The 15,558-nt window shown below is 42.4% G+C and overlaps 1 protein-coding gene across 1 annotated transcript; it reads left to right on the forward strand.

Moving 5' to 3' along the window:
- The first annotated feature begins 3,200 nt into the window (after positions 1 to 3,200).
- ywhag1 (3-monooxygenase/tryptophan 5-monooxygenase activation protein, gamma polypeptide 1) lies at positions 3,201 to 15,200 on the forward strand. The gene is made up of 2 exons (XM_034606224.1): positions 3,201 to 3,508; positions 14,031 to 15,200. The coding sequence occupies exons 1-2, from the start codon at positions 3,422 to 3,424 to the stop codon at positions 14,685 to 14,687; spliced, it is 744 nt and encodes a 247-aa protein (XP_034462115.1). The 5' UTR covers positions 3,201 to 3,421; the 3' UTR covers positions 14,688 to 15,200.
- The last annotated feature ends 358 nt before the right edge of the window (positions 15,201 to 15,558 follow it).

Genomic DNA, 15,558 nt, shown 5'->3' on the forward strand with positions numbered 1-15,558 from the left:
ATGCAGCAACCAGACATTGTGTTGAGCCTCAGAGCCGAACTCCTCCGAGCCAACAGGGAGATTATGGCTCTTAAAAATGGAAACTTGTCTCTGAAGGAGCAGGTGGAGCAGCTGGAACACCAGCTAAAAGACAAAGATGGTATCATAAAGAAGGAGACCAAGAAACGGCGTGCTCGACTCAGGGCCTACATTGACTGCATGGCCGAGCTCACTGAGTGTCAGGCCAAGGCTAAGAATATGGAGGCAAGTCTGCACCAGGAGCCACCTCAGCCTGAGACAAGCTGGAGCAGAAAGGTGGAGAAGGAGAAGGAGAAGGAGATCCAGGCTCTGAAGGAGCAGTTGGAGCAGCTGCAACATCAGTTGAATGACAAAGATGGTCTCATAAAGAAAGAGACCACGAAACGGCGTGCTTGCTTGGGGGCCTACATTGACTGCATGGCCGAGCTCACTGAGTGTCAGGCCAAGTCCAAGAGTATGGAGGCGAGTCTGCAGCAGGAGCCACCTCAGCCTGAGACAAGCTGGAGCAGAGAGGTGGAGGTCGACAAGGAAAAACAGGCTCCGAAGGGGCAGGTCAACCTGCTGGAGGTCGGACAGAGGAGGCCGATGGGTAAGCTCATTAACAAGAACCAGCTCATCACATGCGAAACCAAAAAAAGGAGAACTCCCTACATCAGCTGCCTGGGCTTGCGCACTACAAAAGAAAAGGAGCATAGGAAGAGTCGGGGCTGGAGGTGAAGCAGGAGGAGACGACTCCAACTATGGGACTGAGCTGCAGAAAGGTGGAGGCCGAGATGAGCTGGAGCAGAGAGAAGAGGTGGAGAAGGAGAAAAAGGCGAATCCCTTCACCCATTCTTACCTCACCCACTCCTTCCCTCCTTGGCCCCGCCACCCTCACCCTTTTCCTACTCCTCAAAACAAACCCCTCCCCCGTTCCCCCTTTGTACAATATTCTAAATATTTTAATGATGTGAATGTTGTAAATATGTTAAATTTTGTGAATAAATATAACTAGTACAGTAACATCTACCTCTGTCTTTCTGAATATAGATACAGGATTCATGGCCCTGATCAATTAACACAGTGTTGGAGTGAAACAAATCAGTGTGATTCATTTAATTTGCCACTATTCATAGCAACACAGCACAGCAACAGAAGACAAACAATGTTTCTTTACTTTTTTACATTTGGTCTAATCTATATATTAATTATGACAACAATACAATAATAATAATAATAATTAATAACCTTGTCATCAGTTAGTTTTCATATTTAATTTAACTGTTTGCTGATGATAAATGTAAAAATCACAAAATTAGGCAAATATCTGTTCTGTAAATCGTGAAGATTTCACAGCATCTTTTGGGTAACAATGTCTATTTTAAGTTGTTCTCTTGTTTACAAATGATACAAAGATTTGTTGGAACCATTTTGAAACAAATGAATAAGTGGAGCTGTAATCATTATGATGGAATGACCAGAGGTAATAGAATCAAACTGCTGAGCTTTTTTGAGTGGACTTCAATCTGACAAACAGCTGGAAACCGCTGCAGGTGTCAAGAGGGAAATCCTTGGCAGTGGTCTCAGGAAAATCTGTGCATCCAGGATTTCAGATCATTTCATGATCTGCTCCATCTTTTAACAGGTGGAATCAGAGCCAGAAAAACGATTTTTCTTCGTCCTGGTCCCGAGCAACACAAACTCGCTGTTGGCAAGTAGGAATGTTAAAGGCTCATGCTGTCAGGTTTAGTTAAAGCAGGAGGACCCAAGATGCAGAGACAAAAAAGTTGAAACAAAAAGTCTCCTTTTAATGAGGCAGAGTTCTTTACAAAACAAAATCCAAAAAGGCCACAGTTCTCAAAATACACAAAAGAGCAAAACAGAAAAAGCAAGGGAACACTAGAAGACACTAACAAGTGAGGGATGATGGAGGAGAAATGACAATGGGTGGAGAGACTTATATACACAGGGGAGGCAGGGGTTATTGGACACAGGTGAAACACGTGCAGACAAACACAAGGTCGGGAAACAGGACAAAGACAGGAAGTAAAAGGTGGAAACGCACAAGGAGCAGAAACCACAAAAATGATATTATTGTTGGTATTATTATTATTATTTCATTTCTGGTTGCTTGTGAGTTTCATATTGTTTATTGAACAGCACTTTCACTGGATGAAAAAAAGAATTTGTGTCAGTTAATGCCCCTGTAAATTTCGGAGGATGTTCAGGTTAACGACTGTTCACAGGAATCTGCAGGCAGCACAGAAAACTGCCAGGTACTGCAGGGAATTGAGGTGGGGTTCCAGTTTTGGCAGTTTTACAAGCCTGACAAGCTTGGCAGTTGACCCCCCTGCTCCTAGGTCTCTAGGGGGGCTTTTTCACATGTAAATGAAAAAACTGTGATCTTAACAAATGCAAATCCGGATAGTTTCACTCAGTGGTGCAGAGGTTACACCTTTTTCTAAAAGGTACTAACTCCCTTTTAAGAAAATCTCTCCTATAAATACATCAGGCTTAGTATAATTATAGAATCATAAATGCCTTATATAAGTAAGTATGCTATAATGAGTGTAAGCAGTGATACCATTTTCCGGGTAGATCTGATGATACATCTAAGAGAAGTCTTTCTGCTGACACCAAAACACTGTGCTTCACATAAAGCATATCAGCTGTGTCATCGCGTGACAAAGTCCCAACCATTTGTCCTCCCAAACTACTGGGAAAAACTCAGCACCATATTCACATGTCCATGGCATACTAAGCTGTTGACTCCGCTGAAATTGCCTCATAATTTGGACTTCAATTGTCCTACTGTTGTCATTAAACTTTCCCAGTATTCCATTAAAACACTCAACACTTTTTTCCAAAGCAACTTACAGTAAGTGCATTCAACTCTGAGGGTACAAACACAAAACAGCAAGAATCATGTAAGTACATTAACTTAACACCAGAACGAATAAACTGGTCGTCAGTCACATACTCATCCTATATAAATGTAAATACTACTGTTATTATTACTACTATTATTATTACTCATTTCATTGTTATTATTATTATTATTACGTTTGAACTGAAGTCAGTGTTATAATTCTCATCTTGTAAATGTGTAATAACGTCTGAGGCTGCTGTCACTCAGTGTGAGGACACGCCTCCTGTGGGCGGTGACTCCACCGGGGGGGAGAGAGCTGGGAGGGGGAGGGGCGTCAGACAGACGGACAGACAGCAGCTGCAGCGCGAGGAGCTTCTATCTCCGCTCCGCTTCAAACACGTTCACATTACGACGTCCAGCTCCACACACACAGCACAGCCACACGCGCACACGCACACACACACACACACACACACTCACACTCACACTCTCTCTCACAGATACGCTCTCTGTGTCACACACACTCCACACACACACACGACGACGACGACCACAATGGTAGACCGCGAGCAACTGGTGCAGAAAGCCCGGCTGGCCGAGCAGGCGGAGCGGTATGATGATATGGCAGCTGCCATGAAGTCGGTAAGTAGCTTCCTTTGTCACCAACTTTCTCCTCCACACTGCTGTCATGTCTGTGCCAGCATGAGGGCAGTGACACGCGCACAGGAGACGGCGGCTCCGTGTGGAGACGCTCGCGTTTGACAGTAGAGGGGGAAGCGTCAGTGAGGCGGTGTATGGGAGCACACGACATGTGAGAAGAAGACATGACTGGGATAAACCACCGCTGTGCTGGGGTTTGTCTGACCAGCATCGTTCTGGGAGTGCGAGGCCCAGAAAAGCCCGTGTTCACATTCTCCCCCCCCCTCCCCTCCCAGACATTTGCCTCACTTCACCTCCACGGCTCAGATGGAGCGAGGTGCGGTTGATTCATTCACGGCGAGGCGGCGGGGGGCTGCGGTGGATTGTGGTTGTGTGTGAAATGCGGACTGTTTGATCTTGGGGCGGTGCCTTTGGCCGGGCTCCTCTCTACAAGGCTGCAAACAAGCGATGGAAACAACGCACAGAAATAACGCACAGCCCCGTTGTTTAACTGTGTGCGTGGCGCAAATGGAGCTTTGAGAATAGGAGGGACCGCGGAGAAAGATGCGCAGAGGACGAGGTGTATAGCTGGGTACCATGATGATGAGGGGCATCATAGGCTGAGGTGATGGTGATGGTCGTGTTCGGGTTGGCTCGATGCTGAGCACCACATCGTGTGTGTGTGTGTGTGTGTGTGTGTGTGTGTGTGTGTGTGTGTGTGTGTGTGTGTGTGTGTGTGTGTGTGTGTGTGTGTGTGTGTGTGTGTGTGTGTGTGTGTGTGTGTGTGTGTGTTACACCAGCCACACACTCTGTCCTCCTATTCGTGCGCATCGGAAACAGCTGAAGGTTGATGATCGCAATCGATTAGTGCAGAAGGAAACGCGCAAACGACGAAGCGTTCACCCCTCAGACGTGGGTGTAGGGACAGCTTTCCAGAAAGCTCAGTAGATGTCATATTGCAGCAAATGCAGTTTTTTTTTTTGTTGCTGTGCGAGCTGTGGCATGACGAGCTGCCTGTTGTCTAATCGATGCTGTGCAGCAGCAGCAGCAGCCGCATCCCTGCGTCCTCGGCCTCCTCCAGCAGGTCTCCACACACAGAGGCGTGCCGCAGCATCTGCCAAGATGCAGCACAGGCCCACCCGTAGTGCACCATTTCACAGGCAGCCTTTTCATCACAGCCCCACAAAAGGCTGCATCTCCCCATATCATCAGTTATCTGGACAATGGCATCACACAGGGATGGACACATTGGCAGGGGAAGAGTAGGGGTGGCGGGATGTGAGGTGTGACAAGGCCCACTCTCCTTTTATCACAAAGATTGGTCTTAATATCCTAATGGAGGCTCATATTGTGGCTGTGGACACCAATGGTGGCTTCAAAGTGCTAATATAAGAATTTATATTAGCTTTATCCTCTATTTTCATTTTATATTCAAAGGCCTTAGTTTTGGTGTCATATTTCTATAATTTGAATCTATATATGATCAGATTTGTATGACTCCTATCTGTTTGCCACCAGCAGCAGTGTCAGCATATGCCAAAGCTGTAAGCAGCTTTCAAGACAAAATAAGTGGGAAGCTCCTGTCTCTACATCAGCTTCAACTCTAGGAGTCAACAAGTAAGCTGTCAGCGTATTTAAAGGCCATGGTGTGCACTGCACTTTAGGACCAGGGTGTAGTGGTAATACCAGAGGGGGCCGAGCTCCACCCCTTCCAATTTATGCCGAGTCAGAGAGAGCGAGCGAGGGAGAGAGCTGCCCCTCACCCAGCCAGTCTCTCTGCAGCACTGGGCAGCGGGGTGTGTCTGCTGCCTCGCCCATCATTTGAGGGGAATCCCTTGCCACTGCAGGCATGGTAACCGTGCCAACGGAACCAAATAACCAGGATCACAGCACGCGGCACTGCTCCCATCCTCCAAGGGATTGTAACGCTTCAGAGAACAGGAACCAGGCACAACCAAAAAATAATGATAATGTTGGTGGGCCGCTCTTAGCACTGTAATTTAAATTCTTTTATCACCGTAAATTGTAAGATTATAGTGAACTAGTTGTACAGCAGGTCACATCAGTTATAAGCTTAAAGCTTCAATAACTGAGCCACAACTTTCTTTACCAAGAGATAAAGGACAAATGATAAGATTTATCAAAAATCATCAGGGGCTGTGTGTGTGTGACTCATGAACTCTGCTTGTCTTCTGGGGTCAGCTGTGGGTGTAAGTATTTATTTGTAACCCAGTACCAGGGTTTAAATCTATAAAGCACAAAACCTAGGTCCCCAGCTTACATTACATTCACTTGGTGTCTTTCTATTCACCTTAGACCTTGAGTTAGGACATAGAACTAGGAAAAAATAAAATAAGATTTAAGAAATACGTTTTTTTAATGTTTTGACCCTATATTGTTCACACGGAATGATTGAAGTCCATTGAAATCACAAAAAAAAGCTTCAAAATGTGTGATTTGTGCTACAGGAATGGGGTAAATGTTACCACTTCTGTAAATTGGGTGTCTCTTAGCAACTCAAACATCCTTCTCTCAATACTGAGGATGAAGATGATGTCATCACAAAATTGCCCCAGAGTTAAAGTCCTTGCTTTCAAGGGTTTTGCCTGGAAAGTATTACCAAAATATTACTAAATCAACAACATGCCACAAAATACTATCTATTTCTATGCAATATATTATGTATTTCTACTCTGCAGTGTGCAACTGTATATTGTACTTAGACTGTATTTATTAAAAATGGTCATGCAGTTAACCATTGTTCTTAAGAGCCATTTTTTAGAGTGATTGTGAATATTACCTGTACTACAGTTTGCATATTTCATGAAACCATTGCATCCACATTGGGCACAGTAATGATTTATTCTTAAGGTTGGCCTCACAAAGCTAAATCAATACACTCATTTTATTGTAATAAATACATTTCCAGTATTTGGAGAATGTTCAGTGTTTTTCACCAGTGTCTCTTAAAAGAGCACACAAGTATTTTTGTGTTGTAGCCCAGTCACTTTAAACTAAACACATTTTGTTTTCTTTAGTTATAATATTACTGATAAAAGAAGATAAAGACATTTTTTTAACTCATTCACCAAATCAAAGGTTTAATAATAAGATCAATGACGTACTAAGTTCCATAACATTTTGAATTTGGTGACGTTATCTTTTTAAACCTTCAGAGTACTTATTAGTGTGAGGAGCGATAAAAGTCTACTTGGCCATTTGTGGTATAAAATTCTACTTCTGCTCTCACAAAACAAAAAATCACTAATTGTCAAGTCATTTTAAAACGTTCTGAACAGAAAAATCTAACACAATGTTTGCTTTCATACCACACTTGTTCTCCTTTCACAGCCCAGGTCTGACCTGTGTTCAAACCAGGTTTGACTGCATTCACAAGTTAATACCTGGGCATGATCATTGTCAGAGATAACAGTCTGCACCTGGAGCTGAATACAAATCCCTGATAACATAGAGAGTTACACAGAATTGTATTACATAAAGCTACTGCACAATAAAGATTACATTTCAATTACTTTCCCTCTCTGCCTCTTTCTATCTCATTAGCTTTTCTTTAAAACTGCCAGTCATACATGAATGTTCAAAATACAAGTTATTAAAACCCCTTGTTTGATTACCAAATCAGTGACAGGCAATGTCCGATTCAAGTTTGGTCCAAATGGGGAGCGAGGCTACGAAACCACTTGGAATGATGGTTACTGGGCCTTTTCAAACCATTTGACATCCAACAGCAGCTGAGACTGTTGTTGTGTTTGTCTTTTTTTACACAGTTTCTATGTCAAAAATCTTAATTATAAATAACTATAGATAAAAAGAATACACAAATCCAACAATACATACTGAACTTGAATTAAAAAAATAAACATTTTTTACGTAAAATATACACTGGAATGCACATCTATTCAAACGATAAATCAGTCCGGTTCTTGTAACAAATTCAGGAAATACTGCAGCAACATCCACGTTGTGAATGCAACCTCTTCACAAACATGACAACATTCCTATCTGTGCCATTCTTCACACATGACGTGAACAGTCACACACTCATCCAGCTGCAGAGCTGTGAACTATGTGTCTCAGGAAGTGCATGGCACAGTGAGCCAGGGCTTCCGTCACACACAATAAACTGAGAACATTGCTCTGCCATGGAAGTTCGTTCAATACATTAACAGATAGCCTGCACTGCAGCTGCTCCATAGTATCTGTGTTTCATATGTATTTACTATGTGATGAAGTTTTTACTGAATTGAATGAAGAAATTGCAGTGTTATTGCTGTTCATATGCTGTAAATGTAGCGTATGGAACCATACACAACCACATACTGATAAACCAAATAACTACTGGTTTCTTCTGTTGTACGTTATATTTAAATGTCAGTGTCAACCCTTCTTAAAATTGCCAGAAAAACACCATAACTGTTTCTCTGAAGTCAAGGGCATCTGATTTGTCTGTTGCTAGGGAAACAACATACATAGAGAAATAAGGACCTGAACCATAATATATGTTGACACCTGACGTTCTCACAGTTTAAATCAAAATCATTCGGCTACCTGTGTCTTTGCAGCAAGACACATTTTCACACAGAAATCATTGTTGTGTGCACTGTACAGGAGTGATCAAAATCTCCACAGGAGTGGGTGTGAGTGGGATGCTGCATCTTTAGGGACATACCTTCAAGTTAAAATGAGAGTCATAGTCTCTAAATGTGCACATAATGTAACTGGAGGACTGTTTTTTTTTTGTATTTGACACATGCTGAGCTTTATTTTAGATGCAATCAGTGCACAAAACTAGGAAATGGGGCTATAGCCCCAGCAAATGTCTGTCTCCTCTCAGTCTCTGCTTCCTGTTCCAGTTTATCCTCATCTTCCTCTTTCAGTATTTGTCTAGGGGGCATAGGAAGCATCAATCTTATATTGCTTTATTTCTGAGGTAGGAGCGTTCTCCTAAATCTCAGTCCAATTACAAATGCAATGCAGCCAATGTCATCTGAGGACATTCGAGGATGTCCTGCGATGTGTCCTGACTCGGTGGTGAGTCACATAGGCACGACGTACACCCACCCCGCTACACCTACCATATTTACAGCAATATGTGAACTGTGTGATATTGCTCAACAGTACTTATCGTGATGCATCATTCAGTTCTGCTGATGTCTACTTTTTCTTACTCATTTTAAACGAGTGCAGGGGCACTAATGCAAGCAGCATCACATTGTCATTGACCTGCAGTTGTATTATAGTTCATAAGAAGGGAAGGACAGCTTAAGATGAAAAAGAAGAAAGGATTCACGTACATTAGTTATTGAAAACCTCTTCTCAGTGTGGAGTGTGAACAAGAACATGTAGGATTTTTACATTTCTCTACCAGGTGTTGTCCCTGACAATAACCCTGCTTTTATTAAAACCAAATTCTCAACTGCACCACAGGAGTGAGGCTTCTCAAGGCAAAATCTAATGTTAAAGATAGAAGTGAAAGCGATCTGCAGATATTGAGCTGATACTCATCTTTTTCTTTTTGTCAAATAATCAGTGTGATCTTTAAAATGGGTGTTGTCACAAGTTCATTATTCTATGGGGAAAACACATGACTAACCTACTGATAAGCCTTCAAAGGCATTAACCTTTAAACTGGACTTCCTGGATTTTGTATCTCACAACACACACTTGCATTTTTTAATCCTCCTAGTTCCACAATGTTCTCTTTCAGCATTCAAACACCATTTACTTCATAGACAGATTAGAAGCGATGTGGCAGGATCCAGCAGACACAGATGTTGAATAACTGCACAATTGTCTTTGAGGAGAGACAGTCACTCCTCAGTAATACTGCCGTAGTGACAGTGACACAATAACCAGAGCACAGTAAGCTAGGTAATGGCTTGGTCAGCAGTGGTTCTGGGCCAGACAAGGACACTGCTCTACGATCTTAAGAAGGGCTTTTAAAAATGTTAGATGTTGCTGAACTGTAATTCTTTCTAGCTTGTAAAAAAAATTCCTCCATACTCTAAGCTTTTTTGTTTGGGTTCTGTGTTTTTGATTCTTGGTTCAATACATACATTTTCACTTGAAGCTATTTAATGTTACAGGAATGGTTGAAGTTGGTTCATATTGCCTCAGCACCATGATGGTGGTTATATATTGGGAATTGTATGCACCTGAATGAGTTAGCAGGGTTATTGTCTGGGAAGAGCAGGGACTAATGAAAAGAGTGATTTTTGAGAAGATCTGGGTTCTGAGAAGATGGACCAACTCTAAAAATACAAGTGTGAAACTAAATCCTGTGGCATCGAGACAGTCTATGACCAACTATTAGTCATGCTATTACCCAATAATCTCAGTAGTGTCATTGTTATTAATGCAATTAGTCAACATGTGATGACACTAGTGAAACCAAGTTGTCATCTGGAATTGCAAAAACACAACTGTGATGTTGTTATAGCCAGCCACAGCAGGTATTGTTCTTTCTATGTTGTCATGGAATTGCATGGGCGACCCAATGGTCTTATACTGTACATCCATTATATCTTTTAATAAGCCAACTACTTTCTAGATAATATTTGAACCATTATGTAACTTTTTTTTTTTTTTTTTTTTCACTTTTGGTTACATTGTGTGTTGCCTGTTTATTTAATCACAGTAGAATACCAACAGAGTGCCCCCCAGCTCACATTAACGAGTGTTTGGCCTCTCTGCATACCAGTCCGGTCGCCTCATTAGGTCTACGCATCTTTCTCATTCTGTTTGAGTGATCAGCCTTTAGTGCATCTTATTTTTGGCTCTCTGCTTTAATTATGGGAAAGCTACTGTCATAGGTGGTAGCTTAGCAACAAACAGCTACCTGAGGCTTCCTCTTCATTACTAAGACACTCGCATACACTGCCATGCATCCATCCTTTTTTTTAGTACCAGGCTCATTGAAGCTAAACCAGCTAGCCCCATTCACACCGCCAGTGACGTCAGGTAGACCACGGTGCCTTTGTGCTGTGCTGCCTGAAAGAGGGTCAGTAGGGGGGCAGGAGGGGGGTTGTCACATCAAGTTAGGAGACCGGGGAGTGACAGCAAATGAGCAGGGAAAAGAAGGAAGTAAAGCCAGGAACAGGAAGAAAAATGGGGAGCTGTGGGACTGTGGCAAGCCTCTACCATGTGGGTGTGGATTGTAACCTATTTCATGAAAATGTAAAGTGGTGGGAATAACCTGGCCTCCACTCAGATCCTCTCACACCCCCAGCCATGCAGCTCTTACTGTGGATATTAATGGCCATGCAGTAAGGCTGTCAAAGACGGAGTTATTGATTGTCCTTGCTGGCCTTTTGTTTGTATTAACACTCAGTTGTATGGAATTTTGACCGCCTAGTGCAAGGATGAGTCATGAGAGAGCAGGCGCAATTGATGAGCTTTATGGGTAGACAGAGCTCTATTGTCATCCCTGCACCAGAGCTTCCGTCAGGGCTTTCTGCTCACCCTGCAGCCCTCTGAAACAATTGCAGCCATGTTTGTACAGATGGGTTGTTTAGAATTGTTTTTTCTGACCTCTCTGTTGCTCAAGTGCTGACCCAGTCTTCTTGTTGCATTTTCTGCAGCTAAGCTACTCATTTAGACTAATTGTAATTTAATGAACTGAGGCATAGAGCAGTGTAGAGTAGAGGTTTTTCTTCAGGAATGACTAATGGGGGGGGGGGGGGGGGTCAATTTTTAGATTGATATTTTCGGTGTAATTATATCAAAAATTGGTAGCGGTCATCATCTGGTCATCATGAATAAAAACAAACTGGAATCTACAGCCTTGCAAGCAACTTTGGGAAGCTGTTGTTTTAAACAATGGTGCTTTGAGCTAAATGCTAAAATCAGCATGCTAAATTACATATAGTCAACATGCTATTACATTTAGCAGGTATTTACAAATTTCAAAACCCTAGCTTAACTTTCTATCATTGCTAATTAGCAGTGCTGCAGAGGCTGATGGAAATTACATCAGTTTTGCTAGTATTTGATCACAAAGTTGTCAGAAAAATAGACATTTTGACTCAATAAGAGGCACATATGGAAAGTTAGTGGATGAGCAAAGTCCGAACACTTTCTTCCCCTGGGACCTCAACTAGCGCTAGAAAATTTGACACTAATCTATCAAACAGATGTTGAGACATTGTGTAGGAATCTTAAATGTCTTTACATGATGTTCTGCCAATCTAGCAGCATATGTCAAGATATCCAGTGGTTAACTAAAAACATTTACCTTCTAATTGCATTAGAGGAAAAGTCAGGTATCATAAAAATCTATAGAATTAATCTTTAAGGGACATTAAATATCTGTACCAAATCTCATACCAATCCTTTTAATCATAGTCATTGTCACAACATTTCACATAGGTTTGTCTCATGATCCCGATAGTTGTAAAGTCAGGGACCTCCAAAGTCAGGAGGTATCATCCTCTTGGGACCATGAATTTAATAGCCATCTATCCAATACTTGTTGAGATATTTCTGTCAGGAGGTGTTGGACAGAATGATATTCAGAATGTCATGGACTGAAGAGCTGGCAGTTTGATGGTGATTAGGAAAGCTCTTGAATTTTTTTAAGATTCGGGTTCATTCAGCATGGGCATGTTCACTAAACAGACTGGATAGACAGATCAACTGACTGACTTCCCTATCCTCAGGCCTGTACGGCACAAGATGAAACATGTCTGAAGTTAAAAGATTGCTTGTGGATTTAGGGTCCACCCATGTGTCTCGGTGTATAGGTCACTATAAAGGTGCAATACATGAGGTAGCTTGTTAGCACTAGTCCACAGTGCTGCATCTTTCTCCATACCATCCACTACATCAGCATCCTAAGTATTAGCAGCTTGTGGCCACTGTCTCCAGCAGAGATAATTCACTCCTCACAAACAAAGCAGATTTTGCAGTCACCATGGAAACAGGAGATTGCATCAGAGATTGCTGTTTGCCCTCTACTGCCTCCCTTTAACAGTTCAAGCAATCCTATTGATGAACATGGTCAGCTCTGCTGCTTTAAATTCGACTAGCACATAGAATGAAAGTGAAGATGGGCGTGGACGTACATATAAGGGTAAATGCATACTGAGAACAAAATTGTTTGATGAGGACATAATGAGTCATGCATATGTGTCAATCGAGACTGTAAAAACAACAGCAACATGGATTAGCAGCTTGTGTTTGCTATTGTAGAGTAACACTGCTGCGAGTTCGTTGTGACTGCAAAGCACCTCAAAGGTTAGAGGATTAAGCTTTCTACTGTGTCAGTGTGCTTGAGCAAGATGCTGTGGCTCTGCCATGTGTCCTTTGCACCCCATCATGCAGTTCAACCTCTTTGAACACAGTGTGACCCCACCTGCATGTTGAGGACAAAGATGATGATACATAAACTTTTTTTGACTGTAATGAAGCAAATAACAAGCAAATATTGCAGCAAATAAGAAAATAAGAAATGAAATATCTATCATTGTCTCCATAAGATGAATCCTGTCTACCTAGTTGATTCTCCATTTTTTGTTTAGCATTTGTCATGGGACTGACATTTAAAAGATCTATTGTATGGATTGCGGTGTTTCTCCTAACATTGCCTATGTGTAATTATCAACTGGGAATATCCCCCAGTCCAAAGTGTCCAGGGTAAAATATGTAAATATGTGACAACATTTTGAAAATTCATTCATGTAAATTTCCAACAATTATTGAAGAAGTGTTGTTTTGATTAACTTTCCTCAACCTTATTTACTTCCATTGCTGCAGAAAAGCTGTATGTTTGTCCCCTTTGTTTTTTGAAAACAAATGATTGACTGAAACATGATTCCCCACTTTTAGTGAATTTTCTTTTACCTTGTGCAGTTAGCCACTTCTTCAATGCACAACTTCAATTTAAACTGAGAGATATTTGTGTGTCAATATAAAGTATATCAGTTTTAAACCCAAAGTGTAAAGTTATGTTGACCGACATAGTGTTCAGTAAAAGCATTGTGAAGAGCTGTTCCACGTGATCTGCAGGGGCCCCCCTGCTCATGGAACTGAAATCTGTGCTGAAAAAGAAAGTAACAACAGGCTTTACACTCAGAAAAGGTCTGTAAAGATGCCTCTGCTGCACAGTCCCAGTGGGGTATAAAGGATTAAATCCTCCAGCCAGACACAGGCCTGTCAAAACAAAAGCAGCTTTCAGACCTTTGGACAGCCAATCAGGAGTCACCTGACGGGATGATGTCATAGTGGTGGGGGCGTGTCTGACTCTTCTGGATGCAGTGGATCTTGTCTTGGATGTTGTAGAGTTTGTTGGGAGCTATTCGTGACAGTTGTAGCTTTGTATTTCTTTACGTATTCTGTTGTCTTGTAATTGTTGTAGCTGGATGTGCTGTATTTAACACACTTTAGCGTGGATGGTCATATTTTATTATCAGCTTTTGAATTTTTGATACCTTTCCTAAAATTTTACATAAATGAGACAATTCAATTGCTAATGCCTGCATATATATCTCTCTGTTGTTTTTTTTAGGTCACAGAGCTGAATGAAGCACTATCCAATGAGGAGAGGAACCTGCTCTCTGTGGCCTATAAGAACGTGGTCGGAGCGAGGCGCTCATCCTGGCGCGTCATCTCTAGTATTGAGCAGAAGACGTCGGCTGATGGCAATGAGAAGAAGATCGAGATGGTGAGGGCCTACCGGGAAAAGATAGAGAAGGAGCTGGAGACCGTCTGCCAGGATGTGCTCAACCTCCTTGACAACTTCCTGATCAAGAATTGCAATGAAGAGCAGCAGGAGAGCAAGGTGTTCTACCTGAAGATGAAGGGCGACTACTACCGCTATCTGGCCGAGGTGGCCACGGGGGAGAAGAGAGCCGCGGTGGTTGAGTCCTCTGAGAAGTCCTACAGTGAGGCCCATGAGATCAGCAAGGAGCACATGCAGCCCACCCATCCCATCCGCCTGGGCCTGGCTCTCAACTACTCCGTCTTCTACTACGAGATCCAGAACGCCCCCGAGCAGGCGTGCCACCTGGCCAAGACCGCTTTCGATGACGCCATCGCCGAGCTGGACACCCTCAACGAGGACTCCTACAAAGACTCCACTCTCATCATGCAGCTGCTACGAGACAACTTGACGCTGTGGACAAGTGACCAGCAGGATGACGAGGGCGGCGAGGGCAACAATTAAAGAGTCCAAAACCTCATTCTGCCAAAACAACACAACACGCGCGCTCACAAATGATGACAAAATAAAAATAGTTTGAAAAAAGTTCTTAGAAACAAAAAAAGGGAGGGTGGGATGGGGCGGTTGAACATCGGCAGCCAATTTAGCTGATGGTACTAACGTGGCTGCTGTTCTTTATTTTTCCAGTTAAAAGTGAAAAAAGTAGGAGGAGGGAAGACAATTTTAGTTTGAGAAATAACCTTAAATTAAAAAAAAAGAAGGAAGCCCCCTACTTGATAGCCTCTGCAGCATTTGCCAAAATACCACTGTAGAAGCAAGAGGTATGTTGTTCATCACAGTGTGACTGTCAGGTTACGATACCTTCACACTGGCAGAGACTGGTCTTATCGCGCAAATGAAGCTGAGCTGTCTTATTGTATTTTGTGAGGGGAGTTCAGAAATTGAGTTCCGATGCTTGAGCAACTAGAAAATTAGGGTAACCTTGAATGTCATGGCCTTGTTTAGAGAGAGAGAGAGAGAGAGAGAGAGAGAGAGAGAGAGAGAGAGAGAGAGAGAGAGAGAGAGAGAGAGATCGAGAATGAGTGGGGGAGCAGACAGGTTACAGAAGTGAAGACATGCTTTTCGGGGTGTCGAACTTCATTACGTAACAAACGTACCCGGCATCTTTAGTTGCACCACATTATGATCGCTGAGTGAGAAGCAGGTTGTGTCTGTTATTGAAGATAACATTAAAAAAATAATGTTTTTGTTTGCTTTGTGTCAGGTATGTGTCACACAGTCATACTGTAACTTAAAATACAAATCCATGAAGTAAAGTTAGTGCAGCTTGTCCCTCTCATGTGCTGATGTGCTTTATTGAATAAATGAACTGTTT

The sequence above is a fragment of the Hippoglossus hippoglossus genome, chromosome 14, assembly GCF_009819705.1.
Source record: "Hippoglossus hippoglossus isolate fHipHip1 chromosome 14, fHipHip1.pri, whole genome shotgun sequence".
Taxonomy (NCBI): domain Eukaryota; kingdom Metazoa; phylum Chordata; class Actinopteri; order Pleuronectiformes; family Pleuronectidae; genus Hippoglossus; species Hippoglossus hippoglossus.

What these genes read in the sequence shown, in the direction of transcription:
- ywhag1 (XM_034606224.1), top strand. Translation starts at nt 3,422, where the DNA reads ATGGTAGACCGCGAGCAACTGGTGCAGAAAGCCCGGCTGGCCGAGCAG. An exon ending in TGGCAGCTGCCATGAAGTCG is followed by an intron (nt 3,509 to 14,030) that starts GTAAGTAGCTTC and finishes TGTTTTTTTTAG; the next exon opens with GTCACAGAGCTGAATGAAGC.